The sequence below is a fragment of the Spea bombifrons genome, chromosome 2 (assembly GCF_027358695.1).
Source record: "Spea bombifrons isolate aSpeBom1 chromosome 2, aSpeBom1.2.pri, whole genome shotgun sequence".
NCBI classification, from domain to species: domain Eukaryota; kingdom Metazoa; phylum Chordata; class Amphibia; order Anura; family Pelobatidae; genus Spea; species Spea bombifrons.
The window spans coordinates 101,023,216-101,048,381 of record NC_071088.1 but is presented as its reverse complement, the minus strand read 5'-3'; the positions used below and the strand labels follow the sequence as shown (position 1 = coordinate 101,048,381).

The 25,166-nt window shown below is 38.6% G+C and overlaps 1 protein-coding gene across 1 annotated transcript; it reads right to left on the bottom strand.

The window, feature by feature from the left end:
• Positions 1-11,668: 11,668 nt before the first annotated feature.
• Positions 11,669-18,060, bottom strand: SPRY2 (sprouty RTK signaling antagonist 2). Its single transcript, XM_053455378.1, has 2 exons — positions 17,516-18,060; positions 11,669-13,447 (listed from the first exon to the last, which is right to left on the bottom strand). Exon 2 carries the CDS (start codon positions 13,394-13,396, stop codon positions 12,446-12,448), a length of 951 nt encoding a protein of 316 aa, XP_053311353.1. The 5' UTR covers positions 13,397-13,447; positions 17,516-18,060; the 3' UTR covers positions 11,669-12,445.
• Positions 18,061-25,166: the final 7,106 nt, after the last annotated feature.

Genomic DNA, 25,166 nt, shown 5'->3' with positions numbered 1-25,166 from the left:
TCCAAATCTCCCATTTGGGCATCATTTGACATATTTCATGTTGAAAGTGTGTTGTAAAAAATGTTCAGGGGCCTTATATGTGTAAATCAGAATACAAACAACAGAACTGAGTCTATGATACTTATTACAGCATCATTAAGGAAAGTCCTCAAGTGCAAAAGCTTCTACTAATCCTATGATGGGACTCTTAGCAATGCATGTGATATTTTTAACACTTCATTGCCAGTGGTAGTAACAGAGTGTTAGAATGTCATTGTTAGTGATTATTATGCATCCATAAGCTAACTGGGTGGCAAGGTACAGCCTTTATGGTGTAAATGGCAGGTTACAAGGGGGATATTTGGTCTTTAGGTGAAGTTGAAACCTTTTATTTACCAACATAAAAAGAGATGTAAAATTTACAAGATTTTCTGAAGATGGGTCTTCAGGGGTCTCTTCTATCTGAAGCTTTACATTTTTTTTATGCCAGCCCAATAAAAGGTATCCATTCCGACTAAAGACACCATTTTCTCTTGATTTCTGTTCTCTACTTGTTGTATTGTAAAGCGTACAAGACATCATCAATGATGTACTACGCAAGCTGTGACAGTGGGGTACTCCTTTCACACGTGCTTGTACATATCTGTCCTACAAGGATCCGGGTAACTGAGCTGTAGTGACCCACCTGGAAGTCAGTACTGCTAACAATGTAGATTAATACTCATTTGGGTGGGGGGGATCTTCAAAAGATTTTTTTAAATCTGAGTTATAGCTTTTTAAAATGTAGATGAAATTAATTAAACCGCCTCAATTATATGATTTGTGTGTCAAAAAATGAATATTACAGTAGGTAAGTAGCATTTAGTAAAAGGTGAAAGATCTTCCCTTTTCTGATTGTTAGGTAACTGCTAATTGGCAAAAAAAAAGAAAGAAACTTGTACAGGAAATGGTCACAATCTAACACTTTGATGTGACCATTTACATATGAAGTGTTCTACATATTAAAGGATGGCTGCATTGCCAACAGCCTCCATTTGACTTATCTCTTTGTCCAATACACATCAATTTGAATAACAATAAAAATCACCATGTGGATGGACTTGATGAAACTTTAGTCTGTTCGTTCTCAATAATACTCTATTAAGGGAAATCGAAAGGTAGGCCATAGTACTGATATATAACTCAATATTTTATGGAGGGAAGTTATCAAATAAGACAGATCCTAAACCATATGTAAACAAATTGGAGGCAATGGTGATATTAAGACTAGAAATACATCAGCACTAGACCATGGCTTTTATTTATTTATAAAGTATTTTACCTCGAAGGATGCGTTGACTTGTCTCTTGTTTTCATGCTCTACATTATTTATGGTATGTTCATGAAAGAGAAATATTATGTAGCTCTACATTGTCTGGTAAGTAATTTGGTTAACTTTTTAGGTAGCTCTGTAAGTTGTGCATTTTTTCCTGACATTGACAACAGGAAGGGTCAAGACCATAGGCAGCTTGATGGCCCTATATTAATAAATAATAAAAAGGTAAAGTGGTTGAGGGTTGGTTCCCTTTTTGCACCTTTTTAAGCAATAAGTAGACATGGCACCTACTTACTTTTGAAGTGTCCAGCTTTTTGTAGGACGGTCTCAATTTTCTCTATGGAAATATCATAATGTCTTTTTTTTTAATTGATCTTACTTGTGTTGGTCATGCTTACTGTAGTGGTTGAGGTATATTTTTCAACCATCGCGTAATTAAACACAATCATTTTTAAAATAAATACAAGGGTGAGGTTTCAGCTATTAAGAATAATTTAAACATTTACCTAGATGAATAATTGCTTCTTGACCTCAGATGACTCACAAATCTATCTAATCGAAGTCTTTTATTTAAACTAGTAGGTATTGAAATGGTAATACAGTGGGAGATCCACTGTAATGTCCTACTAAAAGGAGGGCTACTTCCTTTGATCAGTACTAAAACCAGTGAACATAAAGCTGGCTTTCTGATATATTGTCTGTCTTCTGGTATTCTTTAAATGAAGGCTGGGATCAAACCCTGGAATCCTGTTTTACAATCTTGCCCTTTGGCAAGGTTTTTACCTCTTCACTGAGAATCTTGTGATTTAAGCAAGGACGAAGAGCCATGATATTTGATGGATACAGGAAACATAGTTCCCCCGAAGCCTCATTCAGCTGCAAAGCTTCTTTTAATTACATACTACCACAACCTCTTCGACATCTGGACATATTTCTCACTTTACACATCACCTTCTTTATCTGCTGCTGTTTGATGCAATGTTGCACATTTCGCCAGCATTTACCTCAGGACAATCCAAACTGAATATGAATGTAGCTTGGATTAGAAAAAACAGCCTTAGATATACTGTAGAAAATTTTCAGGGATCGAAACAAAGCAAAAATACTATTACTATGAAGAGCTTGTACTCTATTTCCTCCGCAACATGGGTGTGCAAAATATATATATAAACGGATCTGTTGCTATGGCTGAAATTGTTAAAGCTATGTATATCCATTGTGATAACCATGTAAATACCAGCCCAGTTGCCCTTTACAAATGAACAAGGTGGTCACCCAAGCTCAATGCTCAAGGGGACCCAAATACTGTTTTCATCCGTCTGCAACAGCTGTGGGGAAAAATGCTTAAAAAGTGAGATTCCAGCAAACCACACGGTCATTGCCCAATAGTAGATGCTATGAGTTGTTGGAGACACAGCTAATAAGCAATAACATCTTCATTTCAAAATAAAAAACGGAAGTCTTGTGTTTGCATCTCATATTGCACACAGTGGTTAGGTCATTGGGTAAAGAGAGCAATCCATTTCTTCTATGAAGGCAGAACTTTAAACTGAAAATGTCAGCATACATTAATTGTATTTCATTGACATTTGCACTCTGAATATATATACCTTATGAATGGTTCCCATCCAGGGGAGGGGTAGGCTCTGCCACCCTGCTCAGTTACAATTATTTGAATTCAAATGTAGGTCTGGAGCCTGTTCAGAAGCTTGCATTGTATTTCCCCAGCTTGGTTGTCCGTGCAAGTTGGAAGCCCATTGTGCATGCATGTAGGGGTCCTCTTGCAAGATAACAGGGCTATTTACTTTTGTGCGCATGTGCACAGCTTGTGTGTCCAAGGAGGTTCTTTGTGCACATGTGCAGCAGGTTTTCAGCACACTCCATTATCCAAATTCCAATGTATCCATTAAGCCTGCTATCTGGATAACTTTTACTAGTATTTTTTTTCCACAGGGAGATGGGTTTTGGCCATGCAGGACTAAAGTACCTTCGTCAATCAATAAAGGAACATTGTATTATTCCAAAGGTTCAAGCTGTTATGCAGCGCAAAAACTGCAAATGTATGTTCACTACATGTAAGGGAAACATGATCAATTGACACTAAACTCCACGTATGCTAGATGTGTAGGAGGATACTAATGCTGTCATTTATTTTAATAATTATTTGTTTATTTGTTGATGAATAAGGAGCAGGAGAATTTATGTCAAATGAGGGTTAAATACCGGTAGTACAAGTCTACTTTAATTTGGACAAAACTATATGTAGCTTAAGTGATAAAAATACCTGCAATTTGAGCTTCGGGCTCTGTAATATTTTTACAGTTCAACAGGAGTTGTTCCAGTTACTGAAAATGTGTTTTTTTTTCATTATGTGCTACTTTAATAAAAAAAATAGTTGCTGTCAACCAACTTGACACAAGTAGTGAGTAAATTAAGGTCCTGTTAAAGCAAAGTATCCTTATGCTTTTCTTACAAGGTAACCAAAGATTTTAAATATGCTGGTGCACTGGATTCAACTTATCTACATTGTACAATGTTGAAATCATATGTTTTGAGGCAAGATTCAAGGTTTGGAATATATAAAGAATTTCTAGATTCACCTGGAAGCAAGGCAAAAGTGCATTAAGGTGAATGATGAGTTTTCGGGGCAAAGGCATGTTATTAGTGGTTTCCAGATTCTTCTGGAATCAACAATGGGGTCAATTGAAAAAAAAATCAGATTTTCAAGAGTTGAGGCCTCAGGGGGGCTAGAGAAATGTTCTAAAACATTGGTTCAAAGCAGTTGTCGGTTTAATCTATATCCCAGCTGAAACACGATTAGTCCACAAATCCAGGAGCACTGTTGGTCTTGGAGAACTAGTTTAACAGGTCTGGAATAGTGGTAGGGAACATATAGGGTCCAGGCGCCACTATTCTACTGCTTCTATGATTTATAGCCAGTTGCTTGTTGGCCAACGACTGACTGAGAATTACCATGGTAGTACAGCTGTGGGAAGATGCCTATTGGTTACTCTACTTATTGGATGGCAAAATTGAACACTTGAGGAATAAAAGGCTGTTTTGTGCAATATAAAACTAAGCATACAACTTGGGAGCAGTGGGAAAATATTAGAAACAGAATTTTAGCCTACAATTTTGTGTTCAATTAAAATTCAGGAAAGGGCTACTAGAATTAGGTAATGTCTGTGTGATAAGCAATGATGTATTCAGGCCTAGGCCAGCAGTGTCCCTGCCACAAAACTCTTGGGCAATCGAGCCCCTGGTGTGGTGCTTCTTAATGAACCAATTACAAAGGAGATTTCTGATCTCCTCAACCAGTCCATTGACACCATGGATGCTGTCCCAAAGGTGGTTTAAATTATAGCGTACCATGATATGCTGTCATATCCCGGTGATCCGCAGAGAACGGTAGCCGTGGAGGGGCGGCTAGGGGCATTGCCCTAGGGTAGGCCTTCTGATAAAACATATGAACATATAATGAAAGAATATTTTACCGTTTCCTCTTTATTCCCCATTATACAAAGTGACATGACAAAAACATACAAGCATTTCAAATTATTTCTACAGAAAGAACCTAGCTAGAACATTGTCATCCCTCAAATTAGAGTAGCAGTATCATTTAATATGTTTTTACTGCAGGAGTTGTTGATGTAAAAAATAGTCGACCAATATAGTATGTATAGTATAGTAGCATGTATAGTATGTATATCAAGAGTTTTTTGTAAGGATGTGAACAGGTTGGATGAACCACATGATTTCAGAAATGGATGCCATGTTTCACATAAGCAAATACATGTGAACTGATGTTGCTGGGTATGTTGCAACAACTTAAGTGGCCACCATCACTTAACTAGAAAACAACGTAACAACTTGGATGTTGGGAGATCATTTAGAATGGGCATTAAGGAAACAGTATAAAAAGGTAAACATATTTCCATAGTTAGGTTTTTATTTGGAGTTTTAAAACCAGTGAAATCCTGTTTGGACTCCGGGATGGCATTTGGATTTGTTCCCAGATCAACATTTTATACCTATGTTTACAAATATTATTGTAACTGTGTATATCCTGCTTAGATTGGAAGATATGTTTAAAGGAGTCTTATGCATCTTTATAGTTGGCCTTCCTAGGCAATACTTTTTGATAAGTTTTACTTTAAGATTAAGATTTTAGCATTCATCAATAGAGCATAAATACAAGGTATATATACAGTGCATATGCACTGTCTAGTGATGGATTTGTAACATCACAGCTGCTTGGATATAAATGGTCCTGGCCTAAAACACATTTGGTTTCCCAGTAAGTCACAAGCTTGCCATCTTACACCAAAGGTAGCTTGGCTATAAGCATTTGGAGCGTACGTTAAAGACTACAATGTTTTGGTTCTGAGTTGTAAAAAACATTTGCCTCTGGTTATATTCTCTGGTGGAGCACATCTCGCCTATGCAAAGTGTAGTGACTGTATAAAGAATTGCATCTTGGGTCGTCAAAGTGGATATACTTTAAGTACACAAAACATTGATCTTATTTCCTTGCTACAACTGTTAAATACAACTTATTTCGATTGTATTGTGCCACAACAAAAGCAGCAGCATTAATTTCTCTTTTTATTGTATTCTATCAGGGTATTTTCTTTGTCTTACAATTGCATTTCTATCATTACTGGGGAACACCAACTTTCTTTCCCTTGTTGGTAATATAGCCAGTAGGATATCTAGTAATGTGTGCTTTTCTAGGTATGTGTTTAGTGAAACAGTAAGCTGGAAAATTTGCCTAAAGTTTTGTGTTGGTGTCCTTAGTTCCAGGTTCATTGTGTGTGGACAGCCCACAGTTAACTTTTTCCTTCATGGTAGAGGACTGCATCGGGATGCGGGTCCCACGGAACCCGTCAACTTGCGGGGAGCGTGAGGGGGCGGTCAGACAATGTACCTGTCCCAGTAATACCGCGCACTCCCGCAAGGCTGTCTTCGCGTTGCTCGCACACAGCGTCTCTTTCTCTTATTCCACCCAGGAACCCAGTGAAGTCCTGTGAATTTACGTCACGTCACATGTCTCTGCTCCGTTCCTCCTTCCCCTGGGCGGGACAAGAGAAGAGACGCTGTGTGCAAGCAACACGAAGGCAGCCTTGCAGGAGTGCGCGGGAAATCTGCAGTTCAGATAAGGGGGTTGGGAGTTTGTATGAACGAGTTTGCGTGATTGAGAGAATGAATATCTGTGAATGATTAGTATCTGTGAATGAGGGAATGAATGAGTATCTGTGAATGAGGAAATGAATGAGTATTTGTGAATGAGGGAATGAATGTCTGTGAATGATATTTGTGGGAGCGGGTGGCACTGGACACATATTTTGCAGAAGGGGTGGGATTGGACACATATGTTGCGGTAGTGGAACACACATGTTGCAGGAGCGGGCGGTACTGGCCAGAAATTCAGCAGGAGCGGGATTAAGAAAACAGTCCCGTGCAGGGCTCTACTTCATGGTTCTCGAGCATCAATTCTCCCAACTACTAACCCTAAACACAAGACCAAAGCAACATGAAATGACTAAAAAACCTGTGAATGTTACGAGTGGCCCAGTCAAAGTTCTGATCTCAATCCCATTGATAATCTGCACAATTGCAGTCCACAAGTAAAGTCACACCAGCCAGAACAAGGAATAAACCAAATTCTGGTGATATTTTCTGTAGGATATCATGAGGATCAATACATTTAGGCTTTTTTATTTTTTTTTTTTAAGATTAAAAAACCTTTATGAGAATATATAGGACAATGAGTACTCTGTTTAACTTTGTTGTGTTCGTTGGTTTTACAGCTCTTAATCCTAACACTTTAATTTCTTATTTTTAAAGGATTCAATCCTAATCCTGAAGAAGAGCTAATGATCATTCATCCTTCTAGAGTGTAAATTTGCGAGCAGGGCCCTCTTTACCAAATCAGTTTGTATTTGTCTGTCAATTCTAGTTTTGTCTTACCCTTCGAATGTGTGTATTGTAAGAAGTGTTGCGTAAATTGATGGTGCTGTATAAATAAATAATAAACTAAAAGCCTTTCCATAGGGGATGCCAATATCATCTTATCTATGCTGCCCCCCAACTTCCAACACTTAACAATGTGTTCATGTTATGGTTATTTTTGTGTTTTGTCCTCTTTACTGTTATTGTTTATTTTTGTTCTCCCTTATTGTAATAGCGCTACAGAATCTGCAGGAGCTCTATTACGTACAAAAGAAGACGAAGAAGAAAAAGTGACCACAAATATTTGCCCAAACTTAATATGCCATTGATCTTTGCAATCAAATTATGAGATTCGATTAAACACCCATTCAATCCTCAACCATAGAAATGGCAACATCCACACTAACACTAAACATAGGTAGGTTTTTATGTTTGAGGGCCAAAATGCTACCCTAAATGCTATACTATTCTAGGATTTTAAGAATTTTTGTGTTGGGAGAGGCAATTTTTTTATTGTATTTTCTTTTTAATAAAATACCTTTGGGGATGTGGATCTCTCTAGTAATCAGATGGTATCTATCAATGTCTGAGAGTAACATTCATTGGCATTTGCATAATAATTTAATTTTTTATAACTTTTTTAAAACAAAAAATTCTGTTGTGGGTCGGTTTCATTAATATATACAGTACACTCATAGCTTTGTTTGTCATTAGGAGACAATAGTTAGGGTATAGCTCTATACTGTTATCCTAAACATGTCAAATTACAGTTAATTAATTTCTATAGGATGATACTGTCTCTGTATAGTATGTTTGTCAGATTAGTTTACTACACGGAGGGCAGGATATTAAAGAATATAATTTGCCATCACAATGAAAAACACACCTTGCTTGATAGAGGTTATTACACACAGTCAAATTACGGTTTACCAAATTTTCATAACCTGAATTATCCAGACGTTATAACATGCACTGCCTTGCAAATCCGGCAGATTCTTTATAGTCCTATACAGGATATGGACATTATACAACACTGATCTAACAAATTAGGGAGAGGGTGGTAAAAAGAATATGAGATAACATAGGCAAATCTAAACAAACTTGATCCTTAGTCTTCTATGGCTTGTGGTAACATATTCAACAATGAACCCAGTGTGAATTAGGAAGCTTACAAAAATAGAACCGGAAAAGGTAGTTTTAAATGAATTGGCTTCTTCTCTTTGTGATATCATCATGCACGACAAAATGCAAATGAATCATCGTTTTTATGTTAGTTTGCATATGGTTCCAGCTGGTGATACTACCATTTGTTTGTCTTGATCTGCAAAAATGGTTGACCACTGCTCATTAAAGAGTCCTACTAAGGAAGAATACATACTGAAGTACTCAAATAATACTTTCAAATGCATTCTTCAGAAACCAAAAACATGAAAAAACACCTGAGATAGAAACTACAGGTCAGTAACGGCTGCCTTCCGCGATTGACGATTTTTACCATTGATTGGCTACACCAAGCAGGCAATCAATGGGAGCACTTTCTGCACACGGGTCGAATAATGTCCATGTCCACAGTGGCCACTGAGCCAGCCCTGGAGCGGACTGGAGGTAAGTTATATCACGTGCAAGCAGGCGTGTTCACATGTCGTGCATGGAGAAAAGCTGGAGGTAGGGTAAAGGAGCAAATGCATATGGGGGGGATTCTGCATGTGCAAAAAGACACATGATGGCTGGAGTGTTCCCTTAACGTAGCGAGTATTCTTAAGGTTTAAACCATCAGCTCTGAATCAGAGCCAAAAGGCTCATGGTTTCAACGTGTATATCCCTTCAAATGAAAAAGTTGGAAATCATTAATCTGAACATTCAAGAACATAATACACACATAATATCAAAATAAAAATATGGCAGACAAGGCTTTTTTTCCAGTAGAAAAAAAATCTAGTATTCATTTTTCTTAAACACCTCTAAGTGTGACCTTCACTCTCTACAATCCATAAACTACATTTTAGTTAAGTGATTTAATTAACCACTTCCTGATGGCTGTCAAGCACCTGTGAATTTATGCTTCAAGTAAATGTTGTTAAAGTTACACAATAAAACCCTGTTATCCAAGCGCTGCTTAGTCGTACCACGCAAACCAGCTGCCGATTTATCATTCAACAATTTGTTTAAAATTATAAAATACCAAAGGGATGTTTATATATATATTTTTTTTATTATTTTGTGTAACTTTAGGATTGATTATAAAAACATAAGCATTAAAAGCATAAAAAAGCTAGATGATGTTTAATTCCATTCAAGTCTGGATGCTTAGCACCGAAAACGTCTAAAGTTTATTGATCGTCTTATTTTTCTTGGACAGAATTCTGCGTATGTGCAAAAACACATCACATGATTTCTGTGGAGGATTTAAAAGTGTACCGAGTACTGGTCGACCTTTAATTTTTTTTTGCAACTCTACTTTAAGACTTGGAGACAAACGTTCAGAACAGGAAATTATGGTTTGTTAATAAGCCAGGTAAATAATTTCCTAGACTTCTGGTGGGAAACTTGGCAGTAGCAATATTTTGACCTCAGTGGAAGGTAACTTTCCAGAAGAGACATCCTGAAAGCAAACCATTTAGATTAAGTGAGGCACATCAATATTTTGACACAAATAGCTTCAACTATACTACTGGTGTGTCATTTGTAGAATATCCCCCGTATCTAGGTTTTTTTTTTTTAAAGCACATCAAAGCGAGGCATCTGATGTGATCTGTGAAGGCGAAAACTCAGGATCCTCTGAACATAAATTCCAATGTGCACGGCCGGGTGAATGAACTTTTTATGAAGTTAAATAGCGCAAAGTAGTTGTAATACAATACAAAATAGATTATAAAGAATGGCATAAAAAATAAACGTGCTATCCATGAAAACCATGTTTGCACTCTCTAGGGCCCAATGCATTGCACATTCCTTAAAGGGACACTCCTGTGTCCCTGGGAGGAGTTTCACCTACTATAACCCCTTAATGACAAAGCTGCCCATTGTCCTTAAGGGGTTAATATAAATTAACTTAAACAAAACAACAAATAAGATTACTTACCTTTAGTGGAAGCTGTGTGGAACCTCTATTGAGTTTGAAGTAGCAAATCAGTGTCAGCACTCCTAATAAAACCAATGGGAGCACTTTCTGTGTATGTGGACTTGGTGGTTTCATTAGACCACCCTTGGGACACTTCCAGAGTTGACTGTCCATGAGTATATCATGTGAAATTAGCTGGGCAAGTGTGCAACGGGGAAAATGCATATGGGGAGATCCTGCAAATATGACAGATAGAGTGTACCTTGATGAGATATTTTAATAAATCCCTCATATTATAGTTTTCCTATTTATACCATAGGGAAATCCACCTTACTGTGGGATTAGAACGTGAGAAGCCAGAAGTACATTATGATAGCAGTTGGCTCCTGTACCTTCAAAGACCAGCTTCTGCAGTGAAGACCAGGGACAGCAAGGAAACTTTACTTTAAATAAAAGTACAGTAATGTTTGTAAGTCATGTTCGCAAGAGTAAATAAAAAAAAATGTAATGTCACTTTGACAACCTTCTCAAGGTCTTCATGATCATTACTCTGATTATCTTATCTCTGCACCATTGTTAAGTTGGAGATTGGCTCAAGAAGCCTTTGTAAGGATGAGTGAGGAAGAGGGAGAGTACGACAGAGCAGGAAATTGATCACTCCAAGATACAGATCTCCTCTACCCGAAGGTGAACCTTTAAACCAAATATCTCCAAAACAATTACACTGATTGCAAAACAAAACACTTATGTTATAGCCAGTTTTCATTAAGATGTTTGGCTTATGTTAAGTAGACATATGGTTTTAGTATATGGCTCTACACATGTTGGTGTTCAAATAGCTGTTTTTTTTTTTCAAGCTTAATGTGTTGAAAAGCATTACCTGGTTTTTCAAGTTTTTATTTTAGGTTCTCCTCCTTCCATTTGTACTGGTAGCTCTTTCCAAACAATGGTTTAAGTGTTCCTGATGGTTTTAAATTCTTAAATGTAATGAAACTAGTTATGAATATGGATATTGCCTTATAAAGTCCTTGAACCTGTACTAAGTAATCATAGGGGTTAAGATATGGGCTCGTTGTCCGAGAAATTACCCCAAGGGGTCAGGGGTTTTCACCTTTAATGTGGAGCTGGATGAGGCCAACACAATAATATGAGACATGCCTGAGTTGCTTTAAATCAAGAACAATTTTAAATTTAAAGTGAAACCTATTCACTTTCCACGTGGGATGTTATGTATTCACATACAGGGACACATACACACTTCACACATTCAAGAGGTTTGGGGATTTCATCTTGTCATTGCTTCTTATCACTACAATGTAAATACATTAGCCTTAGCAGAATAAGAAAGACCACATACCAAGTTTAATTTCAAACGTTAATATATTTTCTATTTTATAGTGAACATATGCATCAGTCGCCCCTATTTGCAGAAAGTGACATCATAAAAAAGGGGAGCATTTTTAAGATGCTTCTTAAAATAAATATTTCTCTTTTATAAAATAATAAAACTTCAAATAAATATACTTTACACTAAACAATATGTTGAAAAATTAGAAAATAAAGGCTGGCTCTTAATGTAACTGTACAATATAAAGAGTAGAAGTCTGGTAATATTAAAACCCACAAAGTGCCACAGGGTTGTGACACCCATTCATTGTGCACCCCCGGCACTCAAAGAGTTAAGATTCACTAAGGCAAAGTACAATCTAACCATACTGATTGATTCACATTCCTTTGAATGTACATTAGTAGATTTTGTGACTGTGCCATATACACGGCACCATTTTTTTTTCACAGTTGTAAATATTATGTACAAAAATATAGCACATTATCTCTGGCAGAAAATAAGGTCATTTGCTAATTTACAAATGTCATGAGTACTATTCACAAACAATAATACACAGTTACCTAGGAGTGTCTGTGTTGCTTTAGCTTATATAACCTATGGGTCACAGAACACCACTGGATCCCTAACAAGCCTATCTGTTAAGATACCACATACAGTATAAAAAGTGTTTCACGGCAAACAGGAAAATGTCCCAAAAGCTTTCTACTAACTGTGCCAAGGTGACAACTTTTATATGATTGCATATCTGTGTTAAACATTTCATTACGTAAATCAGATTCATCCTCCTGTGCTATGTTGGTTTTTCAAAGTTTCTGGGCTGAATTTGAGGAACTTTACAGCATACTGTGTTTGACCTTTTGCATCGACAGCCTGGCCGCTTTGCCCGATCATAACAACTTTGACACAATTTAAGGCAACCCTTGGCTGGAAGATAACACCATAGACAAGGCAAGAACATGGACATGACACCAATTGCGGACCAGCGAGTACAGCAATGAGACTGACTGCAAGAACAGGGGTTGTCAGCACAATTGTCCTCATCATCATTTGAGCAGTGATAGAAAAGGCACTTCACACAGCAAATACAAGTTCCATAGTCAACCACTTCCTGGGCTGAGCAAAGGCACCTCTTGTCACAAATCCAACAAGAGGGAAGAGTCCTTGGATAAGTGCATTCTTGACACTTACATTTCCCACAGTCCTCACACCTGTATGAATGCAAGCCCAAGTCTTCTTTACCAGAAGGCTTTAACTCCTCTGTTTTCAGTTCAGGTTTGGGTTGTACTCGAATTATTCGGTCAGCAACCAACCCTGCAGAAGTATAGGATGGCCCTAAAAATCTTTGTTCTGACGAACTGCTACTTGTGCTTGTCCTTGTACTGCCCCGAGATCCAGTACTAACAGTACTAATCGACCGAGGCAAGGGTTCCCTTGATGAAAAATGCATCGGTGGATGAGGACTCCTATTAAACTGCCTCTGGTCAGTTACTACATGTATTCTGTCATTTTTGTGTAGGGTAGCCGGACGAGGTGCAGGTTTAATCCAAGGCCTTGGGGCCACCGTAGGCGCTTCTGTATACTCATTAGTGTTCCGTATGGCTCGGATCTGTTCCAAGGACAAAACATGAGCTTGTTGCGTAACAATTTCCCTCGTGCCAATATCACCAATCGGTCTCCCATTGTCACGCCGAGCCTGGAGTAAAGGTTGGGATGCATTGCCATTTTGTACTCTTGTATCCATCAGTACTCTGAAGAGTTTTCACTCCAGTAGACTGAGAACACATCTGAAATTCTGTTGGAACAAAAGAGACAAAATATCCATTATTTTTGTGTACAATACAACATATATTGACAATATAAAGCAATTTATACATTTAAACAATTGGATTTCCAAAATATTTTAATCAAAGTAGTTGCCATTTTTGAAGAGAGTAATTAAAGCAAAACACAAATGTTGGTAACAAAAAAGTGAAACACTTCTATTGAATGAATACCATACATAGATGCACAACATGATGCTAAAATTCAAAATTGTCTTATAATCGCATTCCACATCATTACTTAGCTTGAGTTTGATTTATTACAAAACTAATATTTTTATACTGCCTTTAAATGCTATATTTATGTACTTTCTATGGCTTACATACAAGCAAACAAGAGAAAAACAAATTTGGCCAAAAAGACGCATTCATCAATAAGAAATAGATACCACCTAACTTGATGTTTTGATGTTTTGCATATTTTAATTTAGTTACATTCTGGATTTATTGTGACCAGCAACTTCACTAGGCTTCTATATTAGACATCTACAGCCTTCATACAAAAGCAAATGTACAGTCCTTTACCATCAAGCTAAACTTCCAACGGAATTCAAAACAGAAGAACTTAGCTCTACTGAACACCTATTCTGATTATCTATCCAACAAAGATCCTACATAAAGAAACCGGATAGCAAGACTACCTGGAGAACGTGCCCCAACAAGTGTTTAAAAACTTCATTGAAATGGACTTCCCAAACAATTCAGGTAAAGGAAGCCAGCTGCAAAGGAAGACACACAATGCAGCCATACCCTTAGTGCATTTCACGCAGGTCAATAAAAGAGGAATCACAATGCCCAGAACACATTCCCATTAGCATAATAAACAGTACCTGCATTTTACAGCGCTTCATTTTGTGTAGACTGATGGCTTTGATAGATTTGTCAAAGGCTCACCTAACTGAACTGTTGAGGAGGATGGTCTGAATAATGCACATTATTCATGAACTAGCAAACAGGATGTGATCACCTCAACAACCTTTCAGGATGAAGAGCACTTTTAATTTTAAACAAAATTCTAGCCCAAACGTCAACATTATGCAGCCCTAAAAAAATAAGCACTACAAAATGTCAAACTAGCCTAAATATTCCCTCTGACGCAACGGGACCCATGAAGTCACCCTGTTACGCGAGATCTTGTTTATAGACACATTTTAGACTATTTAAACATAAAATTAGTTTCCATTACACTTTATAATAACCCCCGCCCCAACCATTTGCTATGCAAGTTACTTTCACAGCCTGTGAATGAGACAAACTACAAGAAAAACAAAAACTGGAAATGAACGAAAAAACGAAGATGTCACACTCCTCTCTACGTAGCTGAAAAGTCAATATTTAAACAAATATTTTTTTACGGAAATCTAAATGTTGAAAATATTTCAACTTTGAGAAATACATCATTGAGGCCATAAACGTGCGGTACGTGTGCAAGGAATAAAATTCGAACACTGCACCGTAACAAATTACACCTAAACGCCTTCCACTTCTATAAATATAAGATCATGGCTCATAAACGCAGCAACGCACTTCAGCATAGAGCTATACTTATACTACATATGAAGCTGCCCTAGTTTCTGCAATGACACTAAACATCTGCTGGAACTCATTCGTTGGCTTGCTAAAAAAAACCAAAAGTTTAATATCAATGCTGATTTATGATTGCATAATCAGATTAAAGTTCTACTGCAGCTCCTTATTTATGTCTGTAACAAATTGGGAGATTTTATTTAAGGAGTGATGAAAGGATATAAAAGGCATTGTTTCCCACTTCATAAGCTGCAAACAAGTTTTTATTCAGTAAATTAAAAAAAAAGTTCTGGATAATAATAAGTGGCGTATCGTGTTGACACATTGACTGCAGTTTGATATCAATTTACTGTCTGCTCTTGACACACTATATATATATTATATACATACACATACATTGGGTTTTGAATTAGATTCAAAATTCACAAGTATGCATAATAGAGTACTTTATGATATTACCCTACACATAATGCGAACATTGACGAATAACAAAACTTGAACTCAACCAGATATTGAAGATCCACTTATATAGCTTATTGTACATGGTTTTGATCTGTTTTGGGTTTTTTTAGAACTACATGGGACCTAGTATCTGTACCCGGCGTGCCACATTCTGAAACTATGTTCAGTTCAGGCAGTTCTAGCATAATACTGCTGCTCTAGAAACTGCAGCTGACCGGTCAAAGTTTTCAACATCATGCAATTAATAGTTATTTCATGTAATTCTTCACTATTATAAAACATATTCCCCAGCACAAACAAATTGAAGACGTTGACCTGACGTGGACAGTTCCTCAATAACGCTTAGCCTGGAATTCCTTTTTTCACAGGCAGGGCACACTAATGGTTAACAGCGGCCCCCATGGTTACAAAAGCCGCAGAGAATTTCCACTAGTATAATGAGATATTACAGCCCAAAGCATCGTTATCGCCCCAACTTAATTACAACTGTGTTGATACCAGTGGTTCTTAAAGAGATCTCTACAAACTCTCACGCTACTTCTTCAATTCCAGTTTCTGAACCACCAAACTCATGACTGGGCAGAGAACATTTAATAACGAAATTAAGACACACAATATACGATGTAAAACAATATGACATAAGCAAGATCCTTTTTATCTTTGAACTGAAGTACAGAATACACCGACTAATCTTTCTGTGGTTCACAAAAAAAAAACTCTTTCCACCTGACAGATTAATTAAACTTTCACGAATGTTGTGTAACCACAAGCCGCTTGTATACAAACATTGTGTACAGCGAGATAGGTGAATAAGAATCACCCCACCACCCAAACTCAAAGGCTCCAAGTAGAGAGAGTGTGTGATCAGACTGTGGATTAAGGGGGATAGCGTGAGAGGATAGGGTGAAACGATATAAATAGCTCATGAGACAAGCCACAACATTTCCGAACTTGTTAAATACCACAAACTATATCCTCTGTAGCATTCAAAATAGAAGTAATCACAAACCACTGAGTGGAAAGTTGTAGTAAAGATAACTAGAAACAGGTCCTCATCCTGTTGTATTTGCAAGGGGATCTTTGTTATGTATTCACGATAACCACCCCATATTTTAATTGTACAGCACTGTGGAATGTGTCGGCGCTTAACAAATAAAGAACAATAATTGTGTAAAGGGGACAACAAGGGAATCTCAATGAGGCCATGGAAGGTGCACTAAACACAAGCCACTGTCTATAGAAAAATAAACCAGAAGTGGGACAGTATGAGAAAAACACATTTAAATACAAAATCGATGTGTAAAAAATAATTAAAAAAACAACATCACTGGGTATAAGAAATAACACCCATGATTTATTTATTTTTTATTGCAAAGACATAACTCAAGTAGTGGCCTGTTTTGTATTTAAGGAGATTTTTTTGTATTAAAACCACATTAACAATAATTCACATGCAGCCAATAAGATGCCACAAAAGTTATGCCTGATAATGCAATTGATCAGATTTAAGAATGCATTAAAAAATACACTGATTAATGTATAATGTATGGATCAATAGGATTTAAATCTGCATATACCCCTTAGGCTCACCAAGAGCTGAAAACATACCCCTCTTACCTATATGACTCAAGCATGAAAGGGTTAATAATTGGGAAACTACTGTAAACTGTAAAAGTCCCTCCAAAGCAGTTTACGCTCCTGATCTAATGGGGTTCTATAGGTTAAACAATATTAGTATTATTAATAAAAAATAATAAGTAAAAAAACTTCCAAACACTGCAGGGTAAGTTGACCCCTAGATCCCATATTACCCCTGCAGGCCTTGTATTATTACCCGACCCTGAGGAATATACTACATTACTCTACCCCACAGCCCAGACCACTCTCCCCCTCCACTATAATCACTTCACGAAAACAAAACAAATAAAACAAAACCTTTTGATTGAAGAAAATTAAAACAATGAACAAAGTTTTTTTCCCCCTCGGCCAGTAAAGTGCTACTAGCGGCACACTCGGGGTTAAATCAAAGACCTCCGCACCCATCAACTCACCGTAACTGCGGCAGCTCAGCGACTCCTCGCCCCCGGGGACTTGGGTTTTATTATTTTGTTGGTAATTTTTTTTTTTAAGGGTTGGTAAATCCAAAATCCGGGTGGAAGGGGAGCTTTAAAGTTATAGCCACAAAGTTGCAGATTCTCCAAATAAGGGAAAAAAAGAGAGAAAGGGAAAAAAAACAAGTTTCCAGTGCTAAATGGAACCGGTTTGTAGCGGGGGGACACTTCCCGATCCCTCTGCTGGAAGTTTGATCCGCGACTCCAAGTGCCAGTTTCCCCCCCTGCTCACTAAGTGTTAGGATCTAGCAGAGGTACATCCTTCAGCTGCTCGCAGGCTTCTCAGAACGTGACAGCGGGGCTCGGAGACCGGAGGTGGCTCGTGCACTTTCTCTGCGATCTCCTGTCTCTTTTCCGGAGGTCGGGGATATGCGAACAGTAAATGGCGTCATGTGGGACTGAGGAGGAACAGAGCAGTTGTTGTCCCAGAGGATATATCGCATCCGGTCCCAGCTCATTGGCTCTGCGGGGCTACATTCACTAACACTCCCAGCTCTGAGCCGCAGGGGGGAGCTCACAGGGCAATGGCCCCAGATCACTGCTGCTGCTGCTCGCTGCTCAGAGTGATGGGGGTGGGAGAGCTCCTCCAGGAAAGGCTATCACTCAGTGTTGACATTACACCAGAGTGCATTTCCACTCAGTGTCACAAGCAAACACAATGTGTTGCATCTATTATAGCATGAGTGTTGTGTAACTCTTGTGTTTTTTTGCACGTGTGATATACATCCGGACAGAAAATAAACAAAAGTTTAATGGAGTTACTGCACTTTGTTTACAACACAGAATTTGGCGGCCGATAAGAACCGTTTGACCCGTCTAGTCTGGCCATTTTTTTCTGATGTAGACGCTCGGATCGTAGATTCAGGATAGCTTTATGTATATCCCACGCATGTTAAAATTCCCTGATTGTATGAGCCTCTATCACTTCTGCTGGGGGGCTGTTTCATTTATCTGCTACCGTACTCAGTAAAGTAAAACTTCCTTACGTTACATCTAAATATGGCGATCAATAATACAATTTAACCCTACTTAATGCCACAGCATTTGAGCCAGCGACATTGAGTATGGAAAATTGACTACCTGACCGTATCACCAACACGAGAACATTTCATTTCTATGTTAATGAAGATATGTTTTGGAAACCCCCAGAAATACAGAGTTTCATTGATGTTTTTTTTGTTGTTTATGTCAATATGTATTGGACTGACACATACTTAGTGGCACTTTGTTTCTTTTTTCAAAATTTGTTTAGACTGAGATGTGATGTATCATTTATTTCCTAGGATACGTTTCACTGAGTTTCATTTTAAAGTGTAAATAAAAGTTCTATAATGCAAATTGTGGGAAAGTCTAAAGGAAAGAGTTTTGTATTGAATGTGTTAGTATCAGTAAAAGAACCAAAAAAAGACGTGGGATACAAGAAAAAGAACATAAAAACTAAACAAGAAGTGGCTGATGTAACATGGGATCATGAAATTCATTTAAAAAAATGAAAATGTTAAATATATGCATATTATATATAAATCATAATATATATAATGTATATTATATAAATGATATATATATATATATATATTGTATATATATATATATATATATATCATATAAACTAATTATATATATATATATATATATATATATATATATATATATATATATATATCATATATAAAATATATAGATTATATTAAATAGATACATGTAGACTCGCATCCGTATACCGGTTGCCCGGATTAATAGATAACTTAGCGGCTACACTAGAAGCATTACAGAAATAGAGCTGAAACAACGAATCGATAAAATCGATAATAATCGATAACGGAAATCATCGATAACGATTTCCGTTATCGATTAATCGAGTGATCAATTCGTTGTTGGAGCACTCGGCTCCTTTTACTTACCTCCGCGAGCGTTCCCCGCTTCTGCTACACGCTCTGCAGTCTCCGCCTTCTAGCTACGTGACGGATGTGACGCGTTCCGGAGGTAAGTATTCTTCATGTCTATGTGCACGGATCGCACAGAGCCACTCGCACAGAGCGAATCGCTCTGTGCGAATGGAGCCACTCGCACAGAGCGGTTCGCTCTGTGCGAGTGGCTCCACTCGCACAGAGCGGTTCGCTCTGTGCGAGTGGCTCCACTCGCACAGAGCGGTTCGCTCTGTGCGAGTGGCTCCACTCGCACAGAGCGGTTCGCTCTGTGCGAGTGGCTCCATTCGCACAGAGCGGTTCGCTCTGTGCGAGTGGCTCCATTCGCACAGAGCGGTTCGCTCTGTGCGAGTGGCTCCATTCGCACAGAGCGAACCGCTCTGTGCGAGTGGCTCCATTCGCACAGAGCGGTTCGCTCTGTGCGAGTGGCTCCATTCGCACAGAGCGAACCGCTCTGTGCGAGTGGCTCCATTCGCACAGAGCGGTTCGCTCTGTGCGAGTGGCTCCATTCGCACAGAGCGAACCGCTCTGTGCGAGTGGCTCCATTCGCACAGAGCGGTTCGTGAGTGTGGGTGCAGGGCAGAGTGGGGGTGGGGGTGCAGGGCAGAGTGGGGGTGGGGGTGCAGGGCAGAGTGGGGGTGGGGGGTGCAGGGCAGGAGACTGGGTGCAGGGCAGAGTGGGGGTGGGGATGCAGGGTGTGAGTGTGGGTGCAGAGCAGAGTGGGAGACTGGGTGCAGGGCAGAGTGGGGGTGGGGATGCAGGGCAGGGTGTGAGTGTGGGTGCAGGGCAGAGTGGGTGCAGGGCAGAGTGTGAGTGTGGGGGCAGGGCAGAATGTGGGGGCAGGGCTGGGTGCAGGGCAGAGTTAGAGACTGGGTGCAGGGGCACAGTGCAAAGTGCTGGGTGCAAAGTGCCAGTGCTGGGTGCAAAGTGCCAGGGCTGGGTGCAAAGTGCTGGGTGCAAAGTGCCAGGGCTGGGTGCAAAGTGCAAAGTGCTGGTGCAAAGTGCTGAATGCTGGGTGCAAAGTGCTGGATGCAAAGTGCCAGGGCTGGGGCAAAGTGCTGGGTGCAAAGTGCTGGGTGCAAAGTGCCAGGGCTGGGTGCAAAGTGCTGGGTGCAAAGTGCTGGGTGCAAAGTGCTGGGTGCAAAGTGCTGGGTGCAAAGTGCAAAGTGCTGGGGCAAAGTTTCTTGAACAGTAATAGTCCACCTCTTTTCAGAATGTTTGGGGTTATTTTGTTTCATAAATATTGTGTTTGGGTTCTTGTACTTTGAAAATATTGTTTTTTATTACATCATAACAAAATAAGAATGTTAATGTAAATTTTAAGTTGTTTTTTAACATCCAGTTCATTAAATTCTTTTAAATAAACGAAAAATTTGCATATTGTTTTTTTTTATCCGATTAATCGATTAATCGAAAAAATAATCGGCCGATTAATCGATTATTAAAATAATCGTTAGTTGCAGCCCTATACAGAAATGTCAATATTACTGTATGTTCAAAGGTCATTCTAAACTGTATACTAAGTCGGTTGGTTGCGCAGGTACATTGCCTTTTTTGTTTATATTGCATTCCAATCATGAATAGAAAGCAGAATCCACATTTACAAAATAATAATAAAGTCAGGGGCCATTGTGTGTATTTTTTCCTGACAGCACTGAAGCATAAGTATTAATTTATGTGATCCCTCTTTCTTTGCATCTGCATAAAGACAACGCAGAGCCCATAGCAGAGAGCACCGGAAATGCTTGTGAAGTTTAATAGGCGATCTCCCTTCCTCCCCCACACTGCTAAGTGTCAATACAAGCAGCCGGATGCAGTATATCCAGGCTGTCTGCCGGCCTCGGTTGAGCTGCAATATCCAGCTTGCCACTAGTGGGCGCTAGCGTACGTTGTTTATCAGAACCCTGATCCAGGCATGTGGGGAATGCAAAGTGCCATTAACATGAAGGGAGGAATCGCACACCTCCCCCACCCCCTTCGGAAACGCTCTTAAGGTTACTTCCTTAATGTTTGCTAACTCTTTCCGTGCCGAAAGAATGCGAGGGGGTTGTGCTGACTTAACATTTTAACTCTTTCATTACTACAAATAGAAAATAAAAGGGGAAACACATCAACCTGTAAACCAATGTGTTGTTTTTGCTTGCACAACAAAGAGTTTATGTATTAAATAAATATACTTCAAAAAGCACAGCTTTGACAGTATTTAAAAACATTCAGAAAATGTTACTTTTTGTCTCTATTACAAGTATATTTATATATATATATTTTTATTGTTTTTAATTTTTTTTGTTACATAATATCAGTTTAGGAAATTTCTACTCCTGTAGGTCATTCACGACCAGTTGGTATGTTATCAGTTATACAACTGGGTACACAGCTTTGTTTTACACGTTGGTCAGGCCACAGATGGCCTGTTGTACCCAGTTGTACTTTAGTTAAACATATCAGTTCTTGAATACAAAAATACTACTAATGAGATAATCACGTATGATCAAAAACTCTTGTTTTATGGGCTTTAGTTCCCTTTCACCCTGAATTCCAGTGACATTCCTGAGAGAACCTCTGTACACTTACTAATCTTTTAGTGCATTAACCTGACATTTCACCAACCTTGATGTATCCTGTTTGCACTCTCACAGAGTGCAGGTCTAGCTGCAAACATTTTAAATTGCTTTTGATTTTAAGTCAGAATTAACTGAAACTTCAGGAGTTTTATCCTAAATACATCCTTTAATCTAAATGTTGTATTCTTAATCTGGTTAGGTTTCAGGAAATGAATAAAATCACATTGATAGCTTTGTAGCTGTTATTTTGCTAGACAAAGGAAGTGTGATAGCATAGCTAGGGTCGATATTTTCCTAACGTCTGGCACAACAATTAATAATAGCCTACCGGTTGTAATGATAGGTTTCCCCGCTTCCCTTCTATAATAGCTCCAGTGTCAAACTGTATTTCTGAAGGTGTGCAGACAAGCCAGATGTCGGTGCCAGAGGAGAAATATAATTGTGGTGCCAAACAGTCCAGTCCCTGGCCATTGCTTCTACAAGCTGTCCCGTAGTGTAAACAAAAACAGTCCCATCCACTCTTAGCTATGTTTGCAAATCTAATCAGTCACAGTTGTCATTATCCAAGTTGGTGTTTCCTTTTTACCTCCTGCTTAACAGTGTAGGAAGCAGAATAGCTTATCTGTAAGTCAGGACTGACCCTTACAGACATGTCAGATATAGAAATCCTTAAACTCCTGGATTATAGCACTTGAAGAGTAAGAATGACACCGGTGCCATGAAGGCAGAGCCTGGAATTATGTTGTACAATCTTAGTAGGTTTATTGCCAGTTGCTAATTCCCTGTAGGGCTAGATGGAAATATTGGGTATAAAACCATACCTAAGTAGCTATATTAACACTGAGGGTCAATTTGGAAAGCTGCTCAAAAGAACAACACTCAATTTTCATAGATTCACGCCCAATACTTTTGGATCCCAACGAGGGAACATGTCAGTATTAGGTTATCTCTAATTAATATTTTGTCAAATCAAATTGTGCACCCCTAAACAAATGCAAAATAATTTTGAGAACATTTAGTGTGCTTGTTGCCCTCAAGTACTAAGCTGTACCCAATTATATTAGCACTCAGGAAAAAAACAGGCAGACTAGAAATGTTTCTATGTTTTTTCTTCTTAATTAGTAACAGTATCTTTTGTGCCTTTTCTAGAATTTTATTTGTTAAAATGATTAATTAAATAAATTTTGAATGGATTACAACAAATGGCCAGGAATTTAGTAGTTTTGAAACTACTAATGTTGTTAAGGAGCAACATTATGGAGATAACGGGATGGAAGAGATGTAGGAAAAAAGGGAGATCAAAGCCACTCTCGATTACATAGACAACCAGGTATTGAGTTTATTCCCCACGGTGTGATTTTTCAGATATGCAGATCCACTTGATTTGTCAACTTTTGAAATTCTTTGCCTATGAATACATCATTATAGAGGATAAATAAAACAATTGTGGGGCAGTTAGTGAGAAAAAGGCAATGGGGAGTCTAGAATGTGTTGGTAGTTTATGTAAAAATATGCTTTTCTACCATACAATAACAAACCTGTGCTCTAAAGGTATGCCTGTACACTATTTCCCCTACTTTATTTTACACAGTGTTTATAAGGAAATCAGTTATAGAACCCCAAGTGTGTGAATCATGTGCTGCAGATGTGAATACCATGACTCTATTTGTCTTGCCGAACTATTATGACAAAATGTGTTTTGAGTACTAGGTTCCCTCCTGCAACCGTGGTTAGGCCTTAATTATAGTCACGCGATCCTGCTCCCAAATCCATTTTATTAGTCCATTATCCACAAGATGCCAAGCAATGAAAAATCACTGCCCAATCACTGTGAGATACCAAAATGTATATAAAGAGGTGGAGAAATGTACATATACATATGCCTTATTATGTCATTGGGATTACATAAAAGATTCACATATATGCTGGCGTTATGAGCAGTGCTATTTAATATAAGTTATGTGAAATCATTGTATGGCTCATCTATCTAGTCTGATTTTTGTTTTAATGCAGCTTACATAGTTTTCTTCCACCTGGCTCTGCTTACCATTGAATGGCTTAGAACAGGGGTGTCCAACCTGCGGCCCTCCAGCTGCTGCAGGACTACATCTCCCATAATGCTCTTTCAGCTAACGGTCTGGCAGAGAAGTATTGGAGATGTAGTCCTGCAGCAGCTGGAGGGCCGCAGGTTGGACACCCCTGGCATAGAAGGATGGCACGGAGGGGGTAGCTGATGGTGATGCCTTGGGTTAGACCTATGGGAGCATTGAAGTTTATCAATGCTCCCATAGCATTATATCATTCATAATTATGTTTTCTGCTAAACACATCTCCTGCATGGAAAACGGGTGGGAGGGAGAGAGGGAAATGCATATGGGAGAATGTTCCTATGCATTTGCAAGGGGGGCATCACGAAAATGTAAAGGGATTATGCAGCTATCATAAGCATTAAAGTGCAAATGAAAGGGCAAAAAATGACCTTAGAATCTCGGCCGCATAGACATATCTTCTTAATATGCAAGTGCTCACTGTCATATTCCTTGTCTTGAGGATCGCATTGAAAAGTCCTTGTGATCGTTGGTAATAGGTTATAGTTTGTACAAGAGTTGCAGTTTCCAGTATTGTTTAGAAAACTGTCCATGGTATACTCAGCAACGGTGTGCTAGTAGCATAAGATGGGCCATATCTGTTGTTGGCCCAATGGCCAATGTAGACCAGAGCCTAATCTAGACAGCTCACAGTTCTTTCTACTTTGGAATAAAGGATACGTGCATTGCATCAAAAGCACTCTCTACTTACACACCGGGGGTATGTTATGTTTTTATCATGCTGCACTGAATAAACATGACTGAATAAAGTGGTAATTTACCTTAAAAACCCAACAAAATGTACTGTACAAATTGCCACTTCTTTTTTTTTTTCAGCTGTATAACATTAGCGTTTAGAAGCGCAGAGTGAAATAAACCATGATAGATTCCTTTTAAACATTTTAAAGTTGTTCATTCTTTGTTATGAAATGTTCTCAAATGATTCAAGATCAGGCTGGAAAGAATGGAAATGCAGGAATGCAGGCAAACGTGTAATGTGTGTTTCAATTGCTAG